We start from the raw sequence: 24,541 nt of genomic DNA, 5'->3' as shown, positions 1-24,541 counted from the left end.
ACCACAACTGAAGAAATGTAGAGACACTGGAGTGTGTCCAGAGGAGGGCTATGAAGATGGTGGGGGGTTTGGAGACCAAGTCGTATGAGGAAAAGTTGAGAGAGCTACGTCTGTTTAGCCTGGAGAGAAGGCAACTAAGAGGTGATTTGATAACCATCTTCAAATACTTGAAAAGCTGTCATATAGAAGATGGAGCAGAGCTGTTTTCTGTTACCCCAGAAGGGCGGACCAGAACCAATGGGTTGAAAATAATTCAAAAGAATTTTCGGCTAAACATCCAGAAGATGTTCTTGACGGAAGGGTTTTTCAGTCGAACAGGCTTCCTTGGAAGGCAGTGGGTTTTCCTTTGGAAGTTTTTAAGCAGAGGCTTGATAGTCATCTGAAATAAATGCTGATTTTATATTTTAGGCATATTGTGAGTGGGTGGTGAGGAAGAGATGTGTCAGTGTTTGTCTCCTGTGGCCCTTCCTTGCATAACCAGGGAATTGCTGATCACCTCTGTGGAATGGTAGATGAATTTCCTCCGGGCCAGGCTGGATTCTAGAGATTTCTGGTGTGTGGAGGGATCACTTGTACATTAAATTGGGGTCACTGTGGGTAGGCAGGTTGTTGTGAGTTTCTGCATTGTGCAGAGGGTTATATGATGATCCTGGAAGTCCTTTCCAACTCCATGATTCTAAGAGATATTAAATTGGGTCAGTCAGTGAGAACTAGTTTGAAATGTTTACAAACCTGTTATCATATGGGTATGCCTCTCTTTTCTGATAAGAATTCTGCTCCAAGTCATACCAGAGTCTTTGGTCAAATCCCCGGGAGTCTCTGAGCCTGCCATCAAAAGCAGTCTGGTAGCGGTTCCAGCGGCTTGGATCTTGAAGGAGAGGGGAAAAGAATTGGACATTTTGAAGCTTTGGGTGGCCCTTCAACCAATACCATCACTACAAGCAGAATATCTGCTAATATAAACTACTGGGCCAAAGTCAATTTCAAACCACCACTGTGGGTGCACCACCTGTGCACCTTGAGATAACTCCGGCTGCAATCAAGATATACCCCATAGCCTCTGCACTAAACAGGCTTTTGTAATTCAGGAGCATCTGAAGAGCCATGAAGGCTGAAGCGTTTTGCAGTCATGGCCTTTGCAGTCATGACCAGGCAATGAGAGCAGCAGACCTCAGAGTGTCAACACGACATCCCTATTGCAGCTCATCATCAAGAAGGTATTCTCTCACTCCAGAACATTCTGAGCGAGATTTATTTCCATCTAACAGGTGTTTCTTCCCATCCACAATGAATTTGATAACTTTATAACTGAAATATCACTCCCACATTATTAAGGATGCTAGACTTGTTTTTCCAGGCTTTGGCCACAGCTGTTATTTTATTTTTATTATTTCATTTCATTTATTTATTTCACTCCCACATAGTGGCTCGTGGTGGGTAGCAAAATCGCTCCAATACTAAAATTTCCCATAAAATCAACAATATGATCCCCCATATAATCCCCCATAGACTGCGAGACTCCCACCTCTCCTCAGCTCAACAGAACTTTTTATATCAGTGGCTCAGGGGGACAACTGCAGGGGCCCCTGATGACTTGGCTAGCCTGGCTAGCCTGTTCTATTGCCTGCTGGCAAACCTTACAGTTTCCATGGTCATAAACCAGGTCAAGTAACATGGTTACCCACTTAGGGGTATGCAAAAAAACCTTCAAAAATCAACACAGTATTTTCCAGGGTATACTGAATCCGAAAGAAATCAGTATTTACGATACTCCTGAATCCCAGTACTAGTATGGTCCCTTCAAATGACTTCTCCACTTTAGTTTCAAGTGAACTTGAACCCAAAGGTGTTTTTTTTTAAAGGCCCCAAACAGTTCCAATATTTTTTTTTGGGGGGGGGGGGGGGGTTGAGGCTTGGCCATTAGGGTGGCCAGAAAGAATCAATTTCAGTATACTGATATTCAGTATCTAGCTGAATTTTTTTGGCTTGTGCCAAATGCACACCCCTAACCTCCACCTGTTAGTCAGAAATTAATCCAGTAAGAGATGGTTAGAATTAAGCAGACATGTGCTCTGGGAACTCATTAAAATCTGCTTCATCCTTTTATCTGAATGTCTTCTGATGGAGGAAAAAAGACCACTGGTATCTCCTACCTTCATAATCATATGGATTTGCATAATAATCAGCATAGTAATTGTTCCATCCACCTTTGGAGTTATAATAGTCATCTGGATACCCCTGCCTAGAAAAGAGAGAGACATTTTTTTTTAAATGAGAGAAACCTAAAGGTCTATGCTCTACTGAAAAACAGCTAGAGATTAGAGTCACTGGAGGCTGTGGACTGGCTATTTCTTAGAAGACAGTACAGATGATTACTGTTTTTGCTGCTGTTACTATGAGTGCCATACTTTATCACAACCACATAAAACAACTGGATGATAAATGTCCCTGTACTTCTGCCTTGGCCCTCTTGACCAGAGTCCCTAATTATTGACTCTTTTCTTGACCTTAATCTTACCCATACCAATATTTCTCTTTTCTGTCCACAGTTCGACAAAAAAACCCATACACTGTGAATATTACTGTCTTACTTCTGTGTGATGGGAACCTTAACCACCGCAAACAACAGAAAGGGAAGGGAAGCAATGCTTCGAGTCAATAAGGTATCTCTATGAATGGAAGGATCTCTGCCTGCGGAGCATGACTTTCTTGCCTCCCCCTCCTGATCCAAACCAGAATTCTGGTTCATTTGATCCAAGTCTGTAGTTGCAGCATTCTGAACCTCAGTCAACTATTTAAAAAAATCAGTGGAGGGAGGGAAAGGGCCCCTCTGTGTCCTTCAAATGGGACATCAAGTTGCAAATCAGTCAACTGCCCTGCAGAAGAAATTTGCTCTGCACACCTGGAAGAAGGCCTGTCTGAGGTGTGGCTGGCTCTGGAATTGGGCCGTTCAGGTTCCGCATATCGATAGCTTCCAGGATCCCTGTAGGCTGCACTGTCATACTGCCAGAAAGCCCGGTCATAACGGCCATAGGCATCGTCCTAGGAGAAAGAGAATTTGCATGACTCTTCCTAACAATCAGCCTACCACATATCCTCAGTATCTCATTATACTTGCACCTGTCCAGCATCAAAATTTGAGAGGCTCCCGGTCAATCCTGAGTTTCCTCTTGAATCCACAAACAAATCCAAATTTAAAGCAAACTCAGGGCAAGGAATTGTTTTTGCACTGTCATTTTCTTAACTGGGAAAATGAAACATTGGACTGACCAGAATGGGCCTGGCAAACCAGTAGAATTAAACATGAGGTCACCTGCAGTTTAACCTCAACAAGGTGTCAATTCTGGAACCATTGCCTGGAAACTGTAGCCTTTGAAAGTTGCCACAGCTGAAATATTCTTTTTATATGCATAAAAATATTGCACCAAATGTATGAACATATAGCTTAAAAACAAAACATATAGCTATAGAAACAAAAATCACTTTCATCAGAATTTTTTTTCAGGACACAAAATTCTAGTTGCAGGTTATGCCAACTAATTTAGATGAATAACTTCTCTGTAAAGGACTGAACATTAAGAGCGTGTGGGGGAAGAGCCATTTTCCGGCAGAGTTAAAACACACACACACAAATGGCTTTTCCTCTTGAAAATGAATGACACCTTTAGCTGTAAATTCTTTCAAAGACACCAATGTTGGGATTTTGAAAATATATGAATTTAAATTCTCCCATCGGGCCGCGAAGGCCACGGTACCAGGCCCCCGGCAGCCACACCGGCCTCCCCCAGCACAGCGAGAAGGAAGGGAAGAGGCAGGCGTGGCTGCTGGCACGACGGCGACGCAAACACGCATGTGCATTAGCGCCACCTGGTGGCAAATGCGCGGCAACTGCGCATGTGTGTTTGCATGCCGCTGCCGCGCATATGCGCGGCACCTGGGCCGTCGGCTCTCCCCTCACCCCCGGAGGTGGTCCCTGACCTCAGAAAGGTTGGGGACCGCTGAATTAGTGTATTAGTTACAACTTCTTTAATTAGTGGACAGCTGTAGACTTGTTAATTACAGAATCAAAGGGCTAAAATGAATTCAAATAACAAGAAAAATGCTCCCCAAATCCTCCTAAAGATCTTATCACATAAGACAAATTTAGGGCCATCAGAGGGACCCATGAAGCGGCAACTCAAGTACATCCATCAGAGGAACCCTGCTGGATCAGGCCAAGTGTCCACCTCATCCAGCAGCAGCTTCCAAGGGGCTCAGGAACACACTGCTTTACACCGAGATAGACCTCTAGTTTACCAAGTGATTGTCTACATCAGGGGTAATCAAACTGCAGCCCTCCAGATGTCCATGGACTACAATTCCCAGGAGCCCCTGCCAGCAAATGCTGGAGGACATCTGGAGGGCCGCAGTTTGACTACCTCTGGTCTACATGGACTGGCTCTCTCCTGGTTCTGAGGCCATTCATACTACCTGAGTGTTTTAACTGGTGATGCTGAACTTGAGATTTTCCACATGCAGGGCACAGTCTCCACCAAAAAGAACACAAAGTGGGAACAGAGCCCTCTTCCCTGTATGAGTTCAGCATCAAAAGACGTGTGCTAACCCAACCCAACATTATGCTGGGAGACCCCCACCCCACAATCAAGATTACGTGGAGAAAATCCCACCCACAATACCAAATATGGCAAATTCATACATCCCAAATATGAAACAAAAAAGCAACCCCACCCTCCATTTTCTTCATTCTTTGCCATTAACCCAACCCTACCCAGCCTCTCATCTGCAGTCATGAGGAAGAAAAACTGAGTACAAATTCAATTCTACCTGGTAGTACAGATGAGTGGTCCTAGGGTCAGCAGGAGGATAAGGTGGCTGATACTGAGGTGGGTAGGCTTCGTATGGATGTCTGTAGTAGTAGTAAGGGACTGCAGATGGACCAGATGCTGTCTGAGAAGGTGGAAGGTGCTGCTGGTCTTGGTGAGAGGGAGCTCCAGCTGGCTGGCTGCTGCCAATGGATGTCAAGGCAGAGGGCAGGCTCGTTGTAGCTGCAGCACTCAAAGGCTGACCCAATGTGGCCTGTCTGTTATGAGCAACAGGCTGACCATGGCTTGTGGGCAGATGTACGGAGCTCTCTTCCAGGGGACCCGGCAGGCAAGACCTGTTGGTTGGTGCCTGGGCAGGACTATTTCCTGCCGGAACTGAGGAATGTCTAGAGGGCAACGATGCTGAAGCAGTCTGTACTTGCTGCTGCTGTGAGGGTGTGGCTCTATCCAAGGGTGCTAGAAGCTGCATGTCTTGCATTACCTGTGGATAGAAATGCTGCTGGCCCCCCAATTCTGGCTGAGGCATTCCCAGGCCTCCAGAAAGCAACTGAGTTTGCACTTGGGTACCACTGTTCACACTGCTCTGCTCCAGGGTCTTTGCTACTGTAAAATCAAGTGCTCTGGTAGGCTCCTGACTACTGGAACCATTCTGGGATCTTGCAGGACTGCCATTAGGAGGCATTGTGGTACCTACTGTAGAAGCCAACACTGCACTTGTATTGCTGCAGGAACCAGAGAGGTTTGTCCCAGGCTTTCTAGTGAATTCAGGAGAAAACCCTTCTAAACTGACTGCCTGTGTATCTTCCGAAGCCAAGTTGAGTGGGACTTGAGAGGCAGACTGTCCCAGAAAGGTTGCAGATTTATCTGAAGTCATTTCAGAGGAAGTGGGAGGGTCTTTTAATAAATTAGGATTAGTTAAAGTAGAAACAGGACCGGACTGCAAGCTATATAATGGCATGTTGTCTCCAGAAGGGTTGCTGCTACCATGTGCACCAAGTAAAGGCTTAGTACTAATTCCAGAATCTTTGGCTAAATGATTTTTTTCATTCTTGTTCAGATTATTTGCAAGAGAGAAGTTAACTGGCTGTGTCAAGCTGTAGCTTTGATTTGGCTGAGCAATCAAGATAGGTTGGTTTTGCAGCGTCTCAGTAGGTGGGGAAGAAAGGAGGCTGGCATAGCCTGAGCTTGCCTGAGAATGGGGGGCCTCATCATCCCCCATTTTAGGAGGATTTTCCAGGTTTTCAGAAGACGTATTGCCAGTCTGTGATGAAGGGTGAACCAGTCCAGGTTTACTAGGCTGCTGACCAGGCAACCCCTCATCAGGGGGCTGAACCACCTGAACCGTCTGCTTGGCTGGCACGTGCACTGCAGGGGCAGCCGGGGCAAGAAGCACATTGCCCCCAAAGTCAGGCAATTCATTGGGTGCCCACAGTGTTGTTGCTGGGCTCTCACATGTTTTAGTGACCCCTGGAGCTCTGGCCAATGGCTTCTTTTCTGGTATGGACTGTGAATTTTCCACCACAGACACTTTTCCAGAATCACCAGCAACTGTCAGGGGTAAAGCTTGAGCCTGCGAGGGCATGAAAATGGTTTCCAAATTGTCTGGTGGTTGTTCAAGGTTACCTGGGGATATGACAGGAATGGCTGGACTCTGCTTGGTAATCCTTTGGTTTGGGCAATTCTCCCTCAACTCAACCACCATCTTGGCCTGATCCACCTCTAGGGGTTTTACTCCATAACTGTGAGACCTGACTGGCTCAAACGAACTGTTTACACTTGTCTGAAACACTCCCATTGGTTTGGGGGGACTTGGCATTGGCACCTGAGGAAGACTGCCGCAGAAATTTTTACTCTGATTCTGTTCACTTGCATTTGCTTCCAAAGGAGAAGAATCTATCTGTTTAAAGAAACCTGCTGCAGAATCCTCAGCAGGCTTCCCACTTTCTTGCTGAATGAAGGTGCCCAGCTCTCTTGGCCGCGTGGAGCTAGACAGACTCCGATGACTCAGATTACTATAGTTGGAAGAGCTACTCTCAGGTCGGACAGGTTGAGGCAATGAATCGGGGGCTTCTAGGTTTGGTCCTCCTTCTGCATGGCTGGCATTGCTGTTCTTTGGAAGCAGTGGCCCCAGCGAAGCATATTTGCATAAATCAGAAGCTGAACCTGGCGATGAACAATTCTGCCTCTGCACTTCACTCGGCAAAACTTCTTGATTCTGAATACACTCCAGATTTTCAACATTTTCATATTGCCCAGTATGGCAATGACCTTCAGTAAGGCCAGCTTTGATTTTGCTGACATAGTCAGGGTTTTTATTGCCCTGGATGTCACGTGGCTGACATGTAGCTCTGGCTGAATGCTGGACATCCATCCCCTTTTGTACAGTTTCAGCAGAAGTATTAACACGTGCTTGTGTTTGAGGGAAAGCAGTTGCCAAGGTTCGCTGTGCATGCAGTGGCTGGTAATATGTATGTCCTACAGTCTGCTGAACAGACTCAAAGTCAGCTTTGGCAGCCTCACTGTTTCTTTCTGATGAAAGTATCTCCTCATTTTCAGTCTCATCTCCTTTGAAAAACATGGAAATCCTCCCTGAATCTGCATCAGTTGCATACTGCCCGCTTCTGGTTTCAGAAGCATATTGAGGTTGGGCCGAGGGGCTGTTTTCCTGAATGGTGGGATGACCAGCATCACAGCTTGATTCAAGTGGTTGTAAATAAAAGTGTTCTTGAGGAAACTGCCCTTGCCAAGGACTGGCTGCTCTCATACTCTGCCAGCTGGTATTTTGTGTGCTGCTCTGAGTGCACATCATGCCAGATGCATCAAACATCAATGGTGCCTGCATGGCATTTTGAACAACAGGCTGCTGTGGAGGACTCTGCTGGGGAACAGTATGTGGACTTGTTTGGGAAACACCATAAGCAGACTGAGTAACAGGATAAAATGCATTTTGGGAGGGTGGCTCTGGGCAGGGAGAACAAGTCTGACCTTGTAAGCTATCTTGGGCAGGCTTCCACTGCATCCCAGTTTGTTGAGCAAAAGTGAAGAATGGCAAGGATGGGTTGGTAGGGTTTCTGCTAATATCTTGTTCACTTGGAAGCCTATCTGGCATACAGGCCAAACCCTGGTGCTCACCAACAGGATTTTCACAAGTGATTCCCATAGAATGAGAGCAACCTAAAGGGTTGTGTTCATTATATTCTAGATTTGGATGAATTCCAGTAGTATTATTTGGAACATGTGCAGGTACTGAAGGTGCAGGGGGTACGGCATCCGAAAATGTGCTGGTCGATCCAGAATGAGAGACAGGTGCTGGTAATAAAGGCTGCGGTTCATGAGAACTGTCCCCAGCATGTCGGTAGGGAGGATAAATAGCAGCTGGTGGAGGAAACATCACTGGAGAAAAGCCTTGCGTTGCAGATGGGTTGCCTTTTGAAACACTGCCTGGCAGAGAGTCCTTCAGTGCTTGCCTACCAAAAGCAAATGGGTCCGTCACAGGTTGCACTGGAGCGGCTGCCATCGACATCTGTGCATTTGCCTGTTTGCCAAAGGGGCCATTTCGCCAGTACATGTTCCGTGGGGTTGCTAGAGGTGGTGGGCAACCTGCCACTGCAGGAACTGCCTGTGGTGGACGCTGCATGACCAACTGCCAGCAAAAATCAAACACTGGTGAGTGTTCCTGTGGCACTGCCCTACCTTCTTGCACACTGTAAAATAAGAAGAAACACAGGCTAAGAAACCTGCCTCTCACCAGACAGGCAAGTTAGGCATCTGAACAATTCATGCAACATCTTAGAAAATTTTTTTCCCTAACATGCACTGAGAGCACAACCACTAAATCAACAAAAGGGCTTTTTAGTCTCTAAAAGGAGGACTTTAAATTTACTCTATCATGATGCTTCAACATGAAAGACAGAAACAGAAATTAAAAGCAATACTGCTGGGCTTGCACCACAGGTCCATACAGCCCCACATTCCATATCTGATGGTAGCCAAATCCTAAAGGTTACAGGGAAAATGCCTAAGCCAGCCTTTCTCAACTTTTTTACCATTGAGAAACCCCTGAAACATTCTTCAGACTTTGACTTTGAGAAACCCCAGAAGTGGAAAATCATGCACAATATGGTTGGGAAGCATAGCTGCGTTCCCACCCACAAAGGGTCCCTTCCCCTTCCCACCTCCTCTAGGCCCATCGGCCATTCTGGGAGGGGTGGGTCAACATGACCATAAATGGTCTTATAACCTGATAAATTTAACAAAGTTTTAAAATATATTAAAATTAATTAATACCCACCCAATTCAGGAAACCCTTTCAGGGCAGTCATGAAACCCCCTGGTTTCACAAAACCCTGGCTGAAAAAGTTTAATTCCAAATAGCAAAATTCTGTGCCCACATGAATCAAGCCCGTCAGACAGATAAAACACAACCATAGTGGTTTTCAATGAAATGAACTAAAAGGACATGGTAATAGTTACCATGTCCTTTTAGTTCATTTCATTGAAAATATTAATTTTTATATTGTCTAAAAGATTTAAAGTTTTAGCTGCTGTCTGGTCTGTGACCATCTAAATAAACTTGACTTAATCCCAGGATCAGAATAATCTGGGGGAGAGCCACTCAGCATGGGTTGTTATTGAAGACATGGAGTCCTAGAAATACCAGGGGGAAAGGGTAGCCTCTATTTAAGAATGCTCCCCTCCCTTTAGAAAAACAATCAGGGACTGGGCACTTTCTTTCAAAAGGGAAAACATGATGCTAAATATGGGGGCAGGGAGATAAAACATTTTCTCCTTCTCACAACTTGGAGGCAACCAACATAGTTAAAGGACAGAAGCATTCAGAACCAACAAAAGCACTACATCATACAATTAAATGGACACTCCAAGTTCCTGGAAGATGTCCTCCACCCAAAACTCAAAAGCTTTGGCTGATCCTAATAAGAGCTATTTACCAGTTTTTGCATTGGGATGTTTACAGCAGAAACCCACTGAGGGGCAGCCACAGCCACTGTGCTCTGCTTGTAAACTTTTCTGGTCCCCATGTGCCGAGGGATGCTAAACCAGATGGCGCTCTGGCCTGAACTAGTGTCCAGTTGTGAACCCAACAGTCCAGTAGTTTCTAATCAAATAGTTCTGCACCCATCGTGACCAAGCTCCATGCATGCGCTCTTCCTTTCCTACACAGCTTGAAAAAGTGACAACTATCCCATTTCACTGTTCCATTCAGGAACACAACAGTTTTGCATACTAGCATTGTCTGTAGAATTTCTGCCAGCTTCATGATCATTTACAACCCAGAATCCCTGCATGTCATTTTATTTTATATATATATTAATTAAATTATTTGACTGCTCCTACCCAGTTAGCTTGCGGTAGCTAACAACATTAAATACAATAAGATGCACAATAAAACAGTAACAACCTCCGGGGGGGGGGGAGGCACAAGTGGTATTTATAATGTTTAGCATGTCACACTGGGACTGGGTAGATCGTGTTTAGGGTTGTCAACCATCTGCAGAAAAAAATATCCCTTTAACCGCCTTAATAAGACCTAATTTGCCTGGATGGCATTAAGCGTCTCATTCTCACATGCAAGCCCCTATTAAAGGGACAGGGCACTGCCTCGTGATCACGTGTCTGTGTGCCAGCGAGTTCGGTGCGGCGGAAGCGGTCGAGCGCCCCTGCCTCCTGCTCTGACAGCAGCTGCAACACCGACTGAAGCCTGGAGGCGACGGGCCCGCGGAGAGCAGCCGCGGAGGACCCTCCAGCCCAGGCGGGCTTCAGCTGCCGCCCCTGCTCCCACCAGCCCCCAACTCCGCCCCGCCGCAGCAAGACGGCTCGGGAGACCGGGGGCGGCTTGAGCACGGCGTCCGCGGCGGGACGGGCCCGGCAAGGTAAGGCAAGGCTGCTCTGCGCCTGCCCGAGCGACGGAGCGAAGGCCCCGCGGCGCCTCCTCCGCGCGCTGCAGCGAACGAGGCCGAAGCAGCCGGCTCGCTTAGGCCGGGACCGCTCCGACCGCGCCCGCCTCCGCCTCCGCGAGCGGCCCGGGACATGGAGGGCCTCCCCGGCTCCGGACAGCACCTGCCTGCCTCGCGCGTCCCCTCAGCGGCGCCCACGGGTGGCGACGACGATCCCCGTCAGAGCAAGACCCGCAGCCGCCATCTTGAAACATCCGGCTCTGGCGGCGGCGGCGCCGACGTGTCACGTTCGCCCCCGTGCGCGGTGACGACAGTACGCACGCCGTTCGCTTTCCGTCGTCATCCTGTCCGAAGCCAACATTTCCGGCTCCCAAGTGCAGAGGCGGCGGCGCCCCCTAGCGGGGAGGACCGATCCGAAGGCTCCGAGCTCCGCCCCCGCTGTTCATGTTCCTCCCATCAATTTCCAGTCCCCGGTCTAAATCTAATCCGTTTCTTCTTGTGGTGGGTTCTGCATATAGATTGAACAAAGAGGGAGAAAAAAATAGATCCTTGCCTGAAAACCTCACGAACTGGAAACCACTCTGTTTCTCCATATTGTGTCTTGGTAGAAGCCTCGGTTGCATTTCAAAACAATCAGAAGTTGGGGTGCAATGTTGTTTCAAAATCAAGTGTATGATTTCATTACTTACGCAGTGAAAAGTTTTGCTGTAATCTATAAAATTCTCTCATATGTACCAGTAACCAATGTAAATTGGTTTAGGATGGTTAGGGCTGACCCTGCGTTGAGCAGGGGGTTGGACTAGATGGCCTGTATGGCCCCTTCCAACTCTATGATTCTAGGATTAAATTTACAATATGATCTCTAGTGCCTCTTCTTTTTCTACATCTGTTTTGTCTGTGGGCATTTGGCCACTGATGCAAATGAGGGCTTCGGCCAGCCAAGGAACTAACCACTCAAAGGAACCTGATCAATCTGTTTAGGGCCAATTGAATTGCTCTGTTTAGAGTCAATCAGAGGCAGCAGCTGGCTGCCTGAAAGGTGCCAAATGGGAAACTCCTATCATAACATTTGCACAGATTTCAAATGCACATCAACAAGGCCCTACAGCACAGGTAGTCAACCTGTGGTCCTCCAGATGTCCATGGACTACAATTCCCATGAGCCCCTGCCAGCAAACGCTGGCAGGGGCTCATGGGAATTGTAGTCCATGCTCATCTGGAGGACCACAGGTTGACTACCCCTGCCCTACAGTATGCATACCCGGTTCTTGTCGTTCGCAGGAGGCGAGGTCTTTGCAAAGCTTGACCTAGCCCAGGCATACCAACAATTTCCAGTCAGCGAGACTGCTGCAGATGCATCGGGGCGCATTCCGGGTCAAGCGGTTACAGTTTGGGGTCAGCACAGCATCTTCCAAAACTTGTTGGAGGACCTCCTGCAAGGGCTGCCCTGGGTAGTTCCTTATTTGTGCTGATGTGCAGGTCATCGGAAGAAGAGCTGGCTTCCTGGCTCCGGTCCATCCTGTCCAAGTTCCATGTTTCAGGTCTCAGAGTCAAGAAGGAGAAATGTCAACTGGGTGTTCCAGCAGTTGAATTCCTGGGGTTCCTGTTGGACACATCAAGTATCCACCCCACACCATCCAAGGTCCAGGCAATCAAGCAAGCTCCCGTGCCTTGTTCACGAACTAAGCTACAGGCTTTCCTCAGGCTCCTGAACTTTTATTATGCATTCCTGCCAAACAAGGCATCTGTGGCAGAACCACTGCACCGTTTGCTGGACAAAAGCAAGCCTTGTTCCTGGACCGCTGTGTTCGAGGCCACCAGACGCCTCCTATCATCAGACAGCGTCTTGGTGCGCTACTTGGAGGCCCTCCCGCTGACCTTGGCATGTGATGCCTCACCCTATGGCATTGGGGCCATTCTGATTCATTGGTCTCCTGACGGTTGGTAAGCACCCATCACCTTCTATTCCCGCACATTATCAGCTCCTGAGTGCAACTGGCCATCGTGAAAAAATCCCATTATTTTTTGCTTGGCATTCCATTCCTTGTCTTTACAGACAAGGAATAAGCCGCTACGCGGACTCTTTTCCCCGGACAAGCAGACGCCTCAAATCAGTCGCCTGCCACTCCCAGGGATTGACGCTGACTCCTCACCTGTGTATTGCACCCTGCTGCTGGAGGAGCTACTGGATCCTCCCCTTCATGTCTCTGACATCTCCGCTGCATCTGTCCGGGACAGGATTGTCAGCCATGTCTTGAACTTGGTGTAGTGGGAGCGGCCGAAGGACACACCTTCGGCTGTTTTTGACCCATTCACCATAAGGCAGCATGAACTGTCTGCCCACAAGGGATGCCTATGCCTACTGTGGGGGAATCGCCTAGTGGTGCCTCCTAAACTGCAATCTCCGTGGTTGGCAGCTTTGCACACCAGCCACCCTGGAATTGTCCACAAGGGGGCTCTGGCACACAGCTACATGTGGTGGCTGGGCATCAACAAGGACATAGCAAACTGGGTCAAGCTCTGTGGCACATGCCAGGAAAATCACCCAGTATTGCCGCAGGCTCCAATACAGGCATGGGAGTTGACTAGCACCCCATGGTCACGGGTTCACCTGGAATTTGCCAGACCTTTCCAGGGTCAAATGTTCCTGCTAGTTGTGGACTCATATTCAAAGTGGATTGAAGTGGCTCCCTTGTCCTCGATGCCTTCCAAGACTGTCATCAACGTCCTGAGGTCACTGCCGGACACACTGGTATCAGACAACAGGGCACAGTTTGTCTCTGAGGAAATCTGTGCCTTCACTGTGAGTCTGCTGATCCGGCACATTACTTCCGCCCCATTCCATCAGTCCACCAATGGACAGGCTGAACAGATGGTGTGGTCAACCTAAGACTCACTCCAAAGGATAGTGCATGGATGCTGGCATCAGAAACTAGCAGAGTGGCTGTTCCACCAGCACAGCACCCCATCGTTGGCCACTGGCTGAAGCCCAGCTGAACTTAGAGCCAGTTTGGTGTAGTGGTTAGGAGGGCGGACTTCTAATCTGGCATGCCAGATTCGATTCTGCCCTCCCCCACATGCAACCAGCTGGTTGACCTTGGGCTCGCCACGGCACTGATAAAACTGCTCTGACCGAGCAGTAATATCAGGGCTCTCTCAGCCTCACCCACCCCACAGGGTGTCTGTTGTGGGGAGAAGAGTGTGAAGGCAACTGTAAGCTGCTTTGAGCCTCCTTTGGGTAGGGAAAAGCGGCATATAAGAACCAACTCTTCTTCTTCTTAATGGGACGTCGCCTTACTTCTATCCTTGACCATTTGAACCCGGACCTCACCATGACCCGGCCTCCCGGCAGAGAGGTCCATAAGACCCCATGCTCCTTTGCAAGTGGGGCCGAGGTCTACGTCCTCAACTATGCGGGGGGTCCCAGCTGGATTTCGGCTATGATTCTGCGGAAAACCGGACCAGTGTCATATGAAGTACAGACCAAGGGTGGAAACCTGCTACATCGCCACATTGACCAGCTGCAGGACCACCTTCCTGCCCTCAACACGGCCACACCTCAACTCACCAATGCACCGGCCGAACCTGATGACAGCGAGCCAGATGACAGCCCCATGGGAACAACACGGAACCAGCACCAGAGATGCAGACATCCCAGGAGATGCCAGAGACACCGGCCACACCACCTCCAACATCACCACAAGAAGAGACGGATCCGATGTCTCCCCTGGCTGCTCCTGAACTGAGGCGCTCCACCAGGCTATGTACTGCACCCAGATACCTGGAGGACTTTGTAACTTGGTGGGTGCCTATCTTAGGGGGGAGGGTGTTATGTCTGTGGGTATTTGGCCACTGATTCAAATGAGGGCTTCTGCCAGCCAAGGAACTAACCAATCAAAAGAACCTGATTGCTCTACTTACAGCCAATCTGATTGGTCTGCTTAGGGCCAATTGGATTGCTCTGCTAGGGCTCTGCCTGTTTTTCTCTGTTCAGTATTTGTAGTCTGTTGCTGGAGTTGCTTAATAAAAAGAGCTGTTCTGAAGATTTAAAGTCTGTGATCACTGAACCCGCAGACTTTATAGAATCCAGCTCAAACACCTGGTATTTCTTATTATGCGCCGGCACCCGCGTCTCCCTCCCCCACAGCCCGGTACTGAGGGCTTCACGGTCTGTTACCGGGCCACGGCCCAAGCGTTGGGGAACACTGCACTAGGCATTTGGTTGAGGTTGACCTAAACCAATCACTTCCCATTGGCCCCCGAGCCTCTCTCCCATGGAAAATATTCCCAATCCAATGGGGCTGTCCAATCCATGGGGCTGTCAGTATGCTACAGTTGATTTAATGCTTCATCAGTGTTCTCCTCTTCTATTATATTGTTCCTGTTATCACTATATTGTTAATGTTTGTTCATAACAACTGAGTTATCTGTATTGTTTCCTCATTTTATGTATACTGCCTTGAACCTCAGGGGAGGGAAGTATATAAATATAATAATAAATAAAATAAAAATAAAATAAAATAGCTCTATTACTATTCCGTCTCCTAGTGACTTGCTCTTCCTGTTGCTTTGAGTACCACTTTCACTTTATTTTCTAAAACTGCAAGTTCTTCAAAAAAATTCTTCTTGGAAGGAATCTGTCTTCCTTTAACATATTCTGTAAAGTTCTTCAGTGTATGGTTCCCATATTTATTTTGTCCTGTTAATGTATTTTTATTTTGATTTTTCAGTATGTGTAACTGCTTTAAATTTCCCTCTAATTTCTTGGATCTCGTGGAACAGATTTCTTATTCCTTTTTTGTTGTTTTTTCTTGTAGTAGCTCTCTTCTGCAAGTTAATGCTGATTCTATTTCTGTCACTTTTTATTTTTTCTTCTTGTCTATCTTCAGCAATTGTAAGAGTGTCATCAGTCATCCATTGAGGTTTTCCATTTCCTTTGGTTCCAGGAGTAATCTTTGTGCATTCTTCCTTTATAATATATCTGTTTTCAACATATAGTTCTTTTGATGTTCACTTCAACTTAATAATACAAATCTGTTCTTTATGTTGTCTTTAAATTCTTTAGGAGTGTTGTTTATATTGTATTTTGGTGGTATGAATGTTAGTAACATTTTACTTAAACTTTATTCTAATTTTCTGTATTAATAATTCATGGTAACTGCCACAATCATCTCCTGGTCGCATTTTAGCAGAAAGAATAGAGCTTATCCATGTTCTACTTTTTATTATATAATCTGATTTTTATAACGGCTGTCCAATGATATCCATGTATACAATTGTCTGTTAAATGGCCTGAAATTGTTGTCTTGAGGGTGTGGCTAAAGATATCGTCCTGAGGGGATTGCAGTGCAATCACTGGAGCCTGACAGGGATCAAACAACAAAACCTCTACCCTGCAAAACTATTTTGCAGAGCAAAGAGTGGACCTGGCGTTCGTGACAGAAACCTGGACCAGGAAAGGCGAAACAGTCGCCCTCAAAGATCTAGCCCCTGCCGGGTTCTCTGTCCTCCACCAGTCTCGGACAGCGGGGCGGGGAGGAGGGGTGGCAATCCTGATCCGAGAGGCTTTCTCCTTCAGGGCCCTTCCTGCGCCATCAATACCAGGCATTGAATGTGTTGGCCTCGGATGGGGATCAACCGAGAGCGTTGCCATCTGGTTAGTGTACCGCGCGCCCAATGCACCACCAGATGCCCTGCCTGCCCTGCTAGAGGCGGTGGCGGCCTGGACGCTACAGTTTCCCAGTCTATTAGTCCTGGGGGACTTTAACGTCCATGCTGAGCTGCCGTCTTCTAGAACTGGGCAGGACCTAGTGTCAACCATGGCGACACTAGGGCTCTCGCAGTTTGTTGTTGGCCCCACCCACCAAGCAGGTCACACCCTGGATCTTATTTTCAGCGTAGGTCTGAATGTGGATCTGGTCACGGCAACTGCCGTGCCATGGTCAGACCACTATGCCCTGAAGGCTCGGCTATGGCTACCACTCCCACCTCAGTTGGGCGCCGAGCAAATTTTAGCTCGCCCGCGGAGACTTATGGATCCAATTGGATTCCTGAACGCTCTGCGGGAGCCAATGCCTCCTGGCACTTCTCTCAATGGCCTGGTCAGCGACTGGCATGACAGACTGCTGGCTGCCATTGATGAGATAGCCCCCCGACGCCCTCTCCGGCCCCGTCTCAAGCGGGCCCCTTGGTACACCGAGGAGCTTCGCAACAAGAAACGGGAACTGAGACGGCTAGAGCGAGTTTGGAGGGAGACTCGTGACGAAGCCTCGAGAACATCTTATAGAATGCAGATGAAGGCCTATGAGATGGCGGTGAAGTCAGTGAAACGCAATTTTTACTCAGCTACCATCGCATCCGCAGACTCACGCCCGGCTCAATTGTTTAAGGTAGTTCGGTCTCTTACTGCCCTGGCTGAAGGGCAACAAAACAGTAGCAAATTGGATATCAGCTGTGAGGCATTTGCGAGTCATTTTGCAGATAAAATCTCGACACTCCGCCATGACCTCCCTCCAACCTTAGATACAGAAAGTGAACTAGAGGCCCCTTGGCCGTCTTTGGAGAATACCTTGAGTAACTTCAGACGACTCACGCTGACCGAAGTGGACAGGATACTAGCAACAGCGAGGCCAACCACATGCCCACTAGACCCTTGCCCATCCTGGCTCCTAAGAACAGCGGACATAAGGGCCCCCTCCGGGAGATAATCAATCTATCTCTCACAATGGGAGAATTCCCGGAGGGACTGAAAGAGGCTGTGGTACGCCCACTGCTGAAAAAAACATCCTTAGACCCGCGAGAGCCCAACAACTATCGACCTGTCTCGCATTTAGCGTTTCTGGGGAAGATGATTGAAAGGGCTGTCGCAAACCAACTAACAGAGTACCTGGAAGAAGCTTCGGTCCTAGACATATCCCAGTCAGGCTTCCGGCCTGGCCATGGGGTAGAGACAGCGCTAGTCGCCCTGACGGATGACCTCCGTAGCCAGTTGGACCGAGGTGGGTCGGCACTGCTAATATTACTAGACCTCTCAGCAGCGTTCGACACAGTCGATCATGAGCTTCTAGCTCGCCGCCTCACCGATGCCGGAATACGAGAGACAGCCCTCCAATGGCTGATCTCCTTCCTCCGGGATCGTGGACAGAGGGTTGCAATTGGAGACAAAACATCAGACCGTCGTCAACTTACTTGTGGAGTCCCACAAGGAGCGGTCCTCTCTCCTATCCTATTCAATATCTTTATGCGCCCTCTCGCACAACTGGTACGGAGGTTTGGGCTGGGTTGTCATCAATATGCCGATGACACCCAGCTCTTCCTCCTGATGGATGGCCACCCTGACTCCCCCCCAGAAGCATTAGCCAGCTGCCTGGAAGCAGTGACGAGATGGCTGAAGCAGAGTCGTCTGAAGCTCAGTCCTTCAAAGACGGAGGTCCTGTGGCTGGGTAGGAAGGGCCCATGCGAGGAAGCGTGCCTGCCTGCCCTGGATGGAGTACAGCTCTCTACGGCTCACTCCGCCAGGAACCTAGGCGTGATTCTGGATACTTCCCTTACAATGGAAGCCCAGATCACAAAGGTAGCGCGGCTGGCATTTTACCATCTCTGCCAAGCCAAACTACTAGTGCCCTACCTGGCCCCGGAACACCTAGCCACAGTGATCCATGCGACGGTCACCTCTAGACTGGACTTCTGTAACTCGCTCTATGCAGGCCTGCCCTTAGCCTTGACCCGGAAACTACAGCTGGTCTAAAACGCAGCGGCCAGGATCCTCACAGCAACACCGTGGAGGTCCCACATCCGGCCCATTCTCCACCAACTGCAGTGGTTACCAGTTGAATTCTGGATCAGACTAAAGGTTCTGGTAATTACCTTCAAGGCCATACGCGGTCAGGGCCCAGTGTACCTGAGGGACCGCCTCCCCGCCTATGCCCCCAAAAGAGCTCTACGCTCTACTGCCTCCAATCAGCTAAGGATCCCTGGCCCTAAAGAAGTCCGCCTGGTCTTGACCAGGGCCAGAGCATTCTCTGTTCTGGCCCCCACCTGGTGGAATGGGCTCCCGGAGGAGATCAGGGCCCTGACGGAGCTTAAACAGTTCCGCAGGGCCTGCAAAAAGGAGCTCCTCCGCCAGGCATTTGGTTGAGACCAGGCACAACCAACAGCGAATGAAGGGCCCCCGCTCCCCCGCTCCCCCCCTCCCCCCATTTCCCCCCTTCCTCCCAGAACTCCACCAGAGCACTCTGGACCTGTTGTGGTATTGCACCGTTCCATCGTTATATTATTTTATTATATTGTTATACTGTTACATTATTCTGTTATATAGTTACAACCACTGTTATTAATGTATGTTTTAACGAAGACTGTTTCATGTATCGTTGATTAGTTTTAATGTAAACCGCCCTGAGCCTTCAGGGAGGGCGGTATATAAATCTAAATAAATAAATAAATAAATAAATAAATTGTGGAAGCAATTGGCAGAAAAGAGGAGGGGTACGCAAACCCCACTTCATTTTTTCTACCTAGGAAGTCCTAGTGAACTCTTGGGGCTGTCTCCAATCCTTTGGGGAGTTTATCTCCCTGGATTACAGGCTGTCAGCGTTTCAGGACAAGAGGACGACCACCATATTCTTTCTTGGACTATTTTTCTTTCTCTCTCTCTTAAAAGAAACTGCTTCAACCCTCTTCTATGATTTATTTATTGCAAGTGAATGCGGTGGACTGGGTGGAGGACAGCATCTGGCAGCCTCAACGAAAGCCATTAATCAACTCTTCTATAAACAACAGCAAGTAATCTGCTTTTCGCCTCTCTCTTTCCCTCCCCCTCTTTCCCTCCCCCTCTCTGCCTGAGTAGCCACCTTGATATGGGGCAGGCTAATTTTCTTAAGCAGAAGAGGACTTAGATTAACTAGCAATAGTTTCTACAGCAGTTGTTTTGGTTTCCGGAGATAAGAGCTGTGATTGGGAAGATCTCACGAGAACTCTGCTCCAGGACGAGACTATTGGCTTCACTGACGTCATTTACTAGTGCCAGGAAATTCTGATACGCGACCAGCTCTTAAAGGACACCTTTTTTGGCTATACTAAATTCAACTTGCTGAAAGTGCTTTAGTTCTGAACTGCCCTGTTTTTCATCTCCGTGCTAATTTTTGGTCTTCTGTTTTTTTTTTTTTTTCATTCTACACTGAAGAACATCGGAGGACTAAACAGACTTTAGCTTTTGCCTAGGACTGTATAGGACCTCTCCTGGCTATTTGCAATATTGTCTGAGCTTGGCTGCTGACTTATAAGCCTAAAACATGCCTATGTTAAAAAGAATAGCCCATCTAATAGAGAAACTAACCCAAGATTTGAAAGCATTTACAGAAGGTTTGCTTAAGAATATTTTCAAGGAGATCCAAGACGGCAAGGAAGAAGTTTTTAACAGGATTGATGGACCAATAACAGTGGTTGATGACAGCACTAAACAAGGTTGGAAATCATCAGCAGAAGAGAAATCTGAAATTTTGGAGATGGAAAAGGGGATGTTGGAGCCTCACAGAAAACATAACTTCCCAGATAAGGACAACCTTTTAAAAAAGGCATACAGCTATTTCAAAGCAAGAGTACACAAGAATCATCCGAAATATATATGGATCTTTTTTGAAAGTAAACGATTTGAAGGAGATTCTCAGGAAAAAAAATTGTACTGATACATTTTGGATCGGAGTCCAGGGGGTGCAACTGCCTCAAGATTCATCGGTGAATATTCTGCGGGAACAACAGCACTTTCTACGCCAAAGTTTAACTGGACAGAACATAAGTCTACGGGAACAATAAGGTGCAGTAAGCCTCGATATGAGACCCCCTTAAGAAGACTGGGGAAGGGAAAGGAGAAGCAAAACGAAGGGGGAACAAGATGTTTGAAATCTTTTCTTTATTCTTCTTCTGTACACTTTTAAGGCAATATAATTGTAAGTGCTGGAAATGTCATGATAAAGTGGTTTCCCCCCCCTTTTTTTCTTTATTAGTGTATTGTTATAGGGCCAAAGTTCATACTGTTCTACAAGAAATGTTCAATGTTAAGTATTTAATTCAAACCTGAAAATATGGTGTTGAATATCTCTCAGGAAGGCTCTTCAACTGTGTTAAGTATAAAATGTTTTATAGGTGATATGTGACACCAAAAGTGATTGCTAAAATTGCTAAAAACTATGTTAACTAATGTTGGAAATGTGGTGACAAAGTAGGTTTCTTTTTTTAAGTGTGGTGGAAATGTGAAAAAGTTTATAAGTTTTGGGCAAAAGTTCATACCATTGTGTAGTTAATGTGGGGTCTTAGATTTCCTATGTAAGCTGAATCTATGCTATTAAGTATATCTCCACAGTGCCTCCCAGCCCAAACTCAAAGCTTAACTAAAAGGGGACACTTAATGGAGGGGGTTTAAGTGTAACAAATGAAGACTATATTTTATTGTTCTTATATTAACAACTTATACTATTTGTCTTATTTCTATATTTCTATCTTTATGAAAATAAAAATATATATATTAAAAGAAAAATTGTTGTCTTCACAGAATTCTATGGGTCACTCTTGCTTTATTTCATGCTTTTAGCCCAAATCTTCCCACAGTATTTTGCATCTGCTTTCTTCCCTAATTTGTGTTTCAGTCACCTCTGCTTATCAGCACATTTTGTTCAGTGTGATCAATTTTTTTCTGGACACGTTCATAAAAGCTTTCAGTTTCTTCCTCATCAACTTAGGTTCTGCGCATGAGCTAGTGGAGGAATAGAGGCTGCAGAGTAGTCTCTTTTTGTGGCCCCTGTCACATAAGACATTCTTGAGGCTTTGTCACAAGTTTTCCGCTGAACTTGCTCTAGTTGTCTCAGTTCCTGTTTCCTCTTGCACGGTTCCAATGTATACTATGGAGCTAGCTTGGGATAGAAGTGAAGAGCGTGTTGGGGGGGGTGTTGATCTCATCACTGGCTTCGGAAAGGTGGAAACCCCTTTTGTTTAGAGCAGGGGTAGTCCAATTGCAGCCCTCCAGATGTCCATGGACTACAATTCCCAGAAGCCCCTGCCAGCATTTGCTGGCAGGGGCTTCTGGGAATTGTAGTCCATGGACATCTGGAGGGCTGCAGTTGGACTACCCCTGGTTTAGAGTAAGCTGGTAATCATTCAATACTGGGATTTCTACACACATCTCCCGGTCAGTTACCTTGCTCCCTTGACACTCACACCTTTTGTAATTCATATCCCTTCGGGCCAGCCCAGCACCTGTCCCCATCACACACCCTATGTGTGATCTATTCAAATGAGTAGCCGTGTTGGTCTGAAGTTGCACAATAAAACCAGAGTCCAGTAGCACCATTAAGGCCAACAAGGATTTATTCAGGACGTGAGCTTTCGAGTGCAAGCACTCTTCGTCAGACTAAGAACTGACTATCATCGTAGGTATATATAACCAAAAGTTAATCCTGTTATATTAGTAAACTGTGTCACAGCAACCAAACACAGCCGCATAACAATTCCCTGCCAAACCCTTATGATCTAATCCACCAACCCCCAACATTACCGTGGTGATCATTTGCAACTCAAGGCAAAGCATTATAGGACCTGAGCTGAGGCCCATCTCCAGTTCAAGCAAAGAGCATGTCCGTTGCTATTTCAATGCTACCTAATAAAGAAGCCGGATTCTACAATCACAAGTCTTGTTCTTGTTTATGGGGGGCAATCCTCACAGATTGCTTAAACTCACTTTTGTAACCCCGAGACGCCACTGTTTGCATCAGTGTGTCCACTGAGGAGTCTGGAGTACCTGACTGAACTGATATGGAGCAGGAGGAAGTGTCTGTGTGGAAGACCGCAGATGCTGTACAGATCGTGGCAGCAACCATCCGGAACCTGCAGGGAACTGGGAAGTGGACAGAGGTGGTGGTGCTATGGCTGACAGGCTCACCCTCACAGAGAGGGGCCCCTGCTGCTTGGGCTGTGACTTCGAGCTGACCACATGACGTCGGAAGCATTATCCAAACTGTACCCTGAGTGCGGAGCACAGGACAAACCGGTGGGTTGACCGTGCACAGCTGGGAACCAGGAAACAGCATGCCCCTGGAAAGAGGTTGAGGTCTGTAAATAAATGCTGTTAGTGGTGCTCCATGGGCTAATGGAAGCCACCCCTCCTCAGAAACCAAGCCCAACAGATCCACCAAATATCCCACCCCGCTCCACTGCCTGGGGAGTTGTGGGTGCCTCCAGCCCCGGCACCAGTCCCTCCACCGCTTGGTAAACTTTGGGGCCATTTTGAGGGACTCCAGAGAAGTTGGTGTACTTTGCGATGCTTCCATCGTTCGTGGACAAATGTGGGGCACTGTTTGCGACAGAAGAGGCTCAAATTGACTATGTGGGTTCCTACTAGGATGGAGTGGTAGCAGACTGGCAGGTAGACCTCCACATCATGGGGACTCCCGAGTTGGGAAACTTGGACTTGTTTAAGAGAGCGTTGCAGCAGCACTTTGAGGGCCTGATGCTGGTCACCAATGGCCACGCCCAGCTATGCAGCCTTCAGCAAGGGTCCCTTCCTAAGCCTTGGCCATTAACAGGAAGAACTGACAAAAACGCAACTTGTGCTCCCAAGTCCTTCGCTCCCCCCCCCCCCAAGGCCGTGTAGCCTTGTTTCATATGCTTCATATGCACTGGACAATATCATTTGTTCTTGCATGAATGAGCAGGAAGGGATATCTGTCCTTGGGCTTTACAAGTCTTTCTACCCTTTGCATGACATCCTGGATTCCTGTGCCAAGTAGACAGCAATCCTCCCGAGACAAGGAGTCTGGTCGACACACTTTGGCTTCCACTCCCCTCAATAGGGAATCCCCAATTACCAGAATGCGTCTCCTAGTCCTAACATGTTGGGGAGCACAGGAGTTCTTTGACAGGCTAGAAAACTGGGCTAAAATGAATTTCAATATTGATAAACATAACTATTTAGGTAGGAAAAATCATATGCATCACTATAGGATAGGTGCAACTTGTCTTGCCAGTAGTATGTGTGAAAAGGATCTGGGGGGTCTTAGTACACCAGACACTGAACATGTCACCAGTGTGACTCAGTGGCTAAAAAGCCAAATGGGATTTTGAGCTGTATTAAAAGAAATGTAGTGTCCAGATCATGTGAGGTGATGTTACTGCTTTACTCTGCTCTGGTAAGACCTCACTTGGAGTACTATGTTCAGTTTTGGGCACCAAAACTGAAGAAATGTAGAGACACTGGAGGAGGGCTATGAAGATGGTGAGGGGTTTGGAGATCAAGTCATATGAGGAAAGGTTGAGGGAGCTTGGTCTGTTTATCCTGGAGAGAAGCAGACTAAGAGATGATATGATAACCATCTTCAAATACTTGAAGGGCTGTCATATAAAATATAGAGCAGAGTTATTTTCAGTTGCCCTGAGGGTTGGACCAGAATCAATGGGTCAAAATTAATTCAAAATAATTTTTGGCTAAATATCCGGAAGACGTTCCTGACAGAGTGGTCCCTCAGTGGGACAGGCTTCCTTGGGAAGTGGTGGGTTCTTCTTCTTTGTAAACAGAGGCTAGTCATCTGACAGAAATGCTGATTTTATGAATTTAGGAAGATTGTGAGTGGGTGGGCAGGAAGGGATGTGCCAGTGTTTGTCTCCTGTGGCCCTTTCTTGCATTCCCGGGGAATTCCTGATTGCTACCGTGGGATGGTAGGTGAATTTTGTTCAGACTAGGCTGGATTCTGGAGATTTTTGGTGAGGGGGATCACTTGGCTATGAAATTTCGGTCACTGTGGTCGGGCAGGTAGTTGT

At 47.4% G+C, this 24,541-nt stretch overlaps 1 protein-coding gene across 4 annotated transcripts in view; it reads right to left on the bottom strand.

The window, feature by feature from the left end:
- Nucleotides 1-11,043, bottom strand: part of SEC16A (SEC16 homolog A, endoplasmic reticulum export factor) — a 55,512-nt gene extending 44,469 nt beyond the window's left edge. For 3 of the 4 annotated variants that reach the window (XM_077306388.1, XM_077306390.1, XM_077306391.1), the window contains exons 1-5: nt 10,902-11,037; nt 4,825-8,527; nt 2,903-3,042; nt 2,154-2,242; nt 733-868 (exon numbers count right to left, since the gene is read on the bottom strand). In XM_077306388.1, the coding sequence (XP_077162503.1) occupies nt 733-868; nt 2,154-2,242; nt 2,903-3,042; nt 4,825-8,460 (4,001 nt within the window). In that variant the 5' untranslated portion in view covers nt 8,461-8,527; nt 10,902-11,037. Of the gene's footprint in view, nt 1-732; nt 869-2,153; nt 2,243-2,902; nt 3,043-4,824; nt 8,528-10,901 lie in introns of all 4 variants that reach the window. The other variant, XM_077306389.1, reaches the window with a different exon arrangement.
- Between the last annotated feature and the right edge of the window lie 13,498 nt (nt 11,044-24,541).

This window comes from Paroedura picta, chromosome 12 (genome assembly GCF_049243985.1).
Source record: "Paroedura picta isolate Pp20150507F chromosome 12, Ppicta_v3.0, whole genome shotgun sequence".
NCBI lineage: Eukaryota > Metazoa > Chordata > Lepidosauria > Squamata > Gekkonidae > Paroedura > Paroedura picta.
Note: the sequence above shows the minus strand (reverse complement) of the source record. Positions and strands in the feature narration are given on the sequence as shown.